Source organism: Fonticula alba, assembly GCF_000388065.1.
Source record: "Fonticula alba strain ATCC 38817 unplaced genomic scaffold supercont2.9, whole genome shotgun sequence".
NCBI lineage: Eukaryota > Rotosphaerida > Fonticulaceae > Fonticula > Fonticula alba.
In genome coordinates this window covers 977,649-981,709 of record NW_009242979.1, presented here as the reverse complement: position 1 = coordinate 981,709, position 4,061 = coordinate 977,649, and the positions used below count along the sequence as shown (strand labels likewise).

At 65.5% G+C, this 4,061-nt stretch overlaps 1 protein-coding gene across 1 annotated transcript in view; it reads right to left on the bottom strand.

The window, feature by feature from the left end:
- Positions 1-3,551, bottom strand: part of H696_05291 (serine/threonine protein kinase) — a gene marked incomplete at both ends in the record, with an annotated part of 6,179 nt that extends 2,628 nt beyond the window's left edge. The window contains 2 exons of the mRNA XM_009499155.1: positions 6-2,219; positions 2,360-3,551. Of these exons, the coding sequence (XP_009497430.1) occupies positions 6-2,219; positions 2,360-3,551 (3,406 nt within the window). The remainder of the gene's footprint in view (positions 1-5; positions 2,220-2,359) is intronic.
- Positions 3,552-4,061: the final 510 nt, after the last annotated feature.

The window sequence follows — 4,061 nt, the reverse complement described above, 5'->3', positions numbered from 1 at the left end:
GGCACAGGCCGCGTCGCACGGCAGGCAAGTCAGCCCGTCCGGGTCCCGGTACTGGCCTTCGTCGCAGCCGGAAACACATGCCCCGACGCCGGGGGCGCTCTCGACGAAGTCCAAGCCCACCCCACAGCCGGTGCACTGGTCGGCCCCGCCGCCGCCGGTGCAGGTGGCACACGAGATGTCGCACGGCTGGCAGGACTCCCCATTGGGCCAGGCCCCGGCCGGGCACGTGCTCACACATGTCCCGTCCGATGCCAGGAAGAGGCCCGCCTCGCAGGCCAGGCATTTGTCTGCCGTGCAGGAGGCACAGCCCGACGCGCAGGGCACGCATGTCCCGGTGGCCCCGGGCGCCGGCCGGCTGGCCCAGCGGAAGCCATCGGCGCACACCTGGCAGGCGGCCGCGCTCCCGGCACACAGCTCGCAGCTGGCGTCGCACTCGGCGCACCGGCCAGCACCGATGTACTGGCCCGGCAGGCAGGCCCCCCCGCACAGGGACGGCACCTGCACATCGGTCCCGAGGAACACCAGCCCCGGCCGACATGCGACACAACTGCCGGCATCTTCACATCGAGCACAGGAAATATGACATGCGTGGCAGGACTGGTCGGCGCCCAGATAGGAGTCCGTGCGACAAGTGGCACACCCGACGGCGGAGACGCAAGTGGCACAGTCAGCCGCGCAGGCTTGACACACATGGTCCTCGGCATTGGGCCAAGTCCCCTCGGGACAGGCCAGCACCAGGGAAAAGACCACCGCCCCGACGGTCGGCGAGGAGGACAAGAACCGCAAGTTGTACCCCTGCAGGAGAGGCATCTCGGGCATGGAGCCCGAGGTGCCGGGAGACCGGACGATCACCGACGTCCAGGTTCGACTCTGGGTCAGAACTCGCAGGCTTTCCGGCAGCGGCATAAAGACCGCCGGCTGGAGGTTACACGTCCGGAACTCCCCCTGTGGGCAATGGTACAGCGACACCCCGAGGAAGGTGCCCGTCAGCAGGATCAGCGCGCTTGGATACTCGGTCCCGGCATCTGGCAGGAGAATCCCCTGGAAGAGGACATTCACATGTTGACTCGGGGGGATTTCCAACATCTTGGGCAGGACCCCGAGGACCAGCCGCCGGGTGGGCAGGTCCAAAGACCGGCCAGCGGGCAGCATATTCCCCGGGGGATGCAGGACCACCCACTCGGTGCCGAGCAACTTGCAAAAGACCACCTCCTCCATGGTGTATGCATTGCGATGCATGGCCACCGGGACGAATGCCCCATCGGCGTCCGACGAGCCGGAAAGGAACTGCCCCGCGAGCATCTGCCTTCGCGAGTCGGCCGCGAGGATGAGCTCACGTCGAGCGGCCATGGCATGGCCATCGCTGCTAGCCGAGAACAGCCACCTGTCCAAAGTCGGGACCGAAAGCCCCGGCAACACGGGCCCCGGCAAGCTGACCATGCCCGTGCTGCCACTGAGGAGCACAAACCCCACTGATTGAGTAGATGGAATGGGACTGATCAGCGTCAGAAGCCAGTTATTACGCCGTAAAAGAATAAGCTCTCCATCGAGGCGCTCGGCGCCGAGGCAGCCCGCGATATTAGCCTTGACCGGGCTGGTGGCAGTGGCAATGCAGCTGTCCGGCCCCTCGCATGACAGCCAACTGCTATAGGTGTCCCGATTGTCCAGGCAGAAGACCAGCAAATACAGCAGCCGGTTGTTGTGGACAAAGGGCCCGGCCTCGGCGAAGTCCACCACGTCGGCCGAGGGGACGGACTCCAAGCCGTCCACCTCGCGCAGGGAGGGCTTCAATTCCTGGCCAATGTCCTCGGCCAACATGAAGTAGATCTTCTTCTCCTTCGTGAAGAGGAGCATACCACTGCCGGTGGTCGCAAGACCGGGAGCGGGGACTTTCAGCCGCCCGGAGGTCTCATCAATCGCTAGCCACGTTTGCTTGGCGCAGGTGACTCGGTCCGTCGGATTCAAGCTGGGCAGGATCTCTAGCTCCGCCGTGGATGGTGCCAGGGCCGGCGGCGATTGCCCAACCGGCTGGCAGGTGTCGGCCACTTGCGTGTACCCGGCCGAGCAGGTGGCCACACAGATGGTGGAGCCATTTGAGCCGCTCCTTTCCAGCAGGAAGCCCTGGTTGCACACATAACAGTCGTTGGGCACACAGGTCCGACAATTGGCGAAGGGGCACTGGGTACAAGCATGGCTCGGCTGGGAGAAGGGCACTTCATCTGGCAGGCGAGGCAATCCGGCCACCGGGGGGGGGGGGGAGCACAGGGCATGCACGGGGTCAGTCATCGCTGCGGGCACATCAGGATACCGGCGACCGGCGGCCAGGTCGGGCCACCGAAGAAGGGACAACCACGCATACCAGCTTGCCGACTGAGGTACCAGCCGTCCGCGCATCCGGCGCAGAGACGACCAGGCGACACGGAGGCAGACCTGGCACGGCCAGCGACACAGGCCCATCCTGTCACCGACCCGGAGGACGAGCTAGGCCCGTCACACTGGACACTGTCATCGCTTTCGCAAGCGAAGTCCTGCGATCCGAAGAGGGCGGTGTTCTTGGACAGCAGCGTCCACCGACCGGGCCCGGTGTCGGTGGTTCGCAAGCGAACCAGCTGCAGGTCACCGAGGTCCGAAATGCTCGGTGGTAGGACCACTCGCCGCCAGGAGAGATCCTCCCCATCGGCAACCGCCATCCATAGACGATCTCGGGAGGAAGCAGCCCCGGGCAGGACCAAGTAGAAGGGCGTGGTGCTGTCATGCATGGCGGCCACCGGTGCGACCAAGAGCCGCGCCCCGGCCGAGGGCGCCCCCACGGGCCAAGCACTGGATGCCCTTCCGGCGGACTGGCCATGGAAGCAGGAGAATACCATCACCTGGTCATCCAGGAGCAGAAGTATGTCCGCGAAATCCGAACACCCGCTAGTGGGGGGGAAAAGGCGCGTGGCCGCGATCTGCAAAGCGTTCACTGGACTTCCGATATTCACGGAGACAGAGGCGTCCGGATTGTCCACGGACAGGTACATGACGTGGTCGTCATGGGCCAGATAGAAGGACCGACCGACCCCGGCCGCGGCCACGCTGGGCCCCGGCCCCACGGGAGGCAGGCTGACCTCCGATATTTCCAGGTCGTCGGCATCCATGCTGGCCAGGAAGATGGTTCGAACTTGGCCCGGGGTGCCGGTGAGGCCGAGCAAGTCGGCCTGGGATTGTCCGAAGGCCAACCCGGCAAGGAGCTCGGTGTTCCCGTCTGGAAGTGGATGGGCGATGCTCGAGTCGAAGAAGCCCACCATGCTCCGGCTGTGCCACACGACGAGCGGGCTGGTGGCCAGATCCCTGGTCAGGTACATGAAGTTTTCGGGAACCGTTGCACCAGGGAACGAGCCATGGAGGCCATATGGGGAACTGCCGAAAAAGGCTCCCCAACGAATCTCGGCCAGGCTGCTCAATGTATCCGACTGGATCCGGGTTTGGATGTACTTCGTACTGCTGTGCTCGCTGGCGGTGGAGGGGTGGCTGGCTGGCACCGAGTAGACCAGTGGTCGGCTGTACGGCATAACGGGGTACGATGCCGCATGCAAGTATGCATCCTCCCCATGCGCGATGCCGAGTAGGGATCCCAGCAACACAGCCAGAGCCAGGCGCGCCAGCAGCAGGGAGCAGCGGTGCCCCGAAGGTGCCCGGCCTCGGCGCCATGCTACAACAGGCTGCGTGCCCATGATTCGGCGAGGAAAGACAAGGGGCGAAGGCTCGGGCAGCGGGGTCAGGAGGGGAGCGCTGGAGGAGGAGAGGGACGAGGGACGAGGGACGAGGGACGAGGGCAGGACATTACTGACCAGGGTCCATCGGCTTGCCAGCCTCACGGGGGCCCGCCTTTTCGTCCTCCCGCAGGAAGGTGTGAGGTGTCCGGTCCTGGTGACGTCTGTGCACACGACGACGCCGGGGGGGAGGGGCCAGCGGGAAAGATGGCAGCCCGCCCGAGAGACGCCGCCGGCCCTGGGTCGCTCTACCTGTGCCAAGGGTGGCCTATTCGCCGGAGGGAGTCTGAAAGGGGCCGTGGTAGGGGG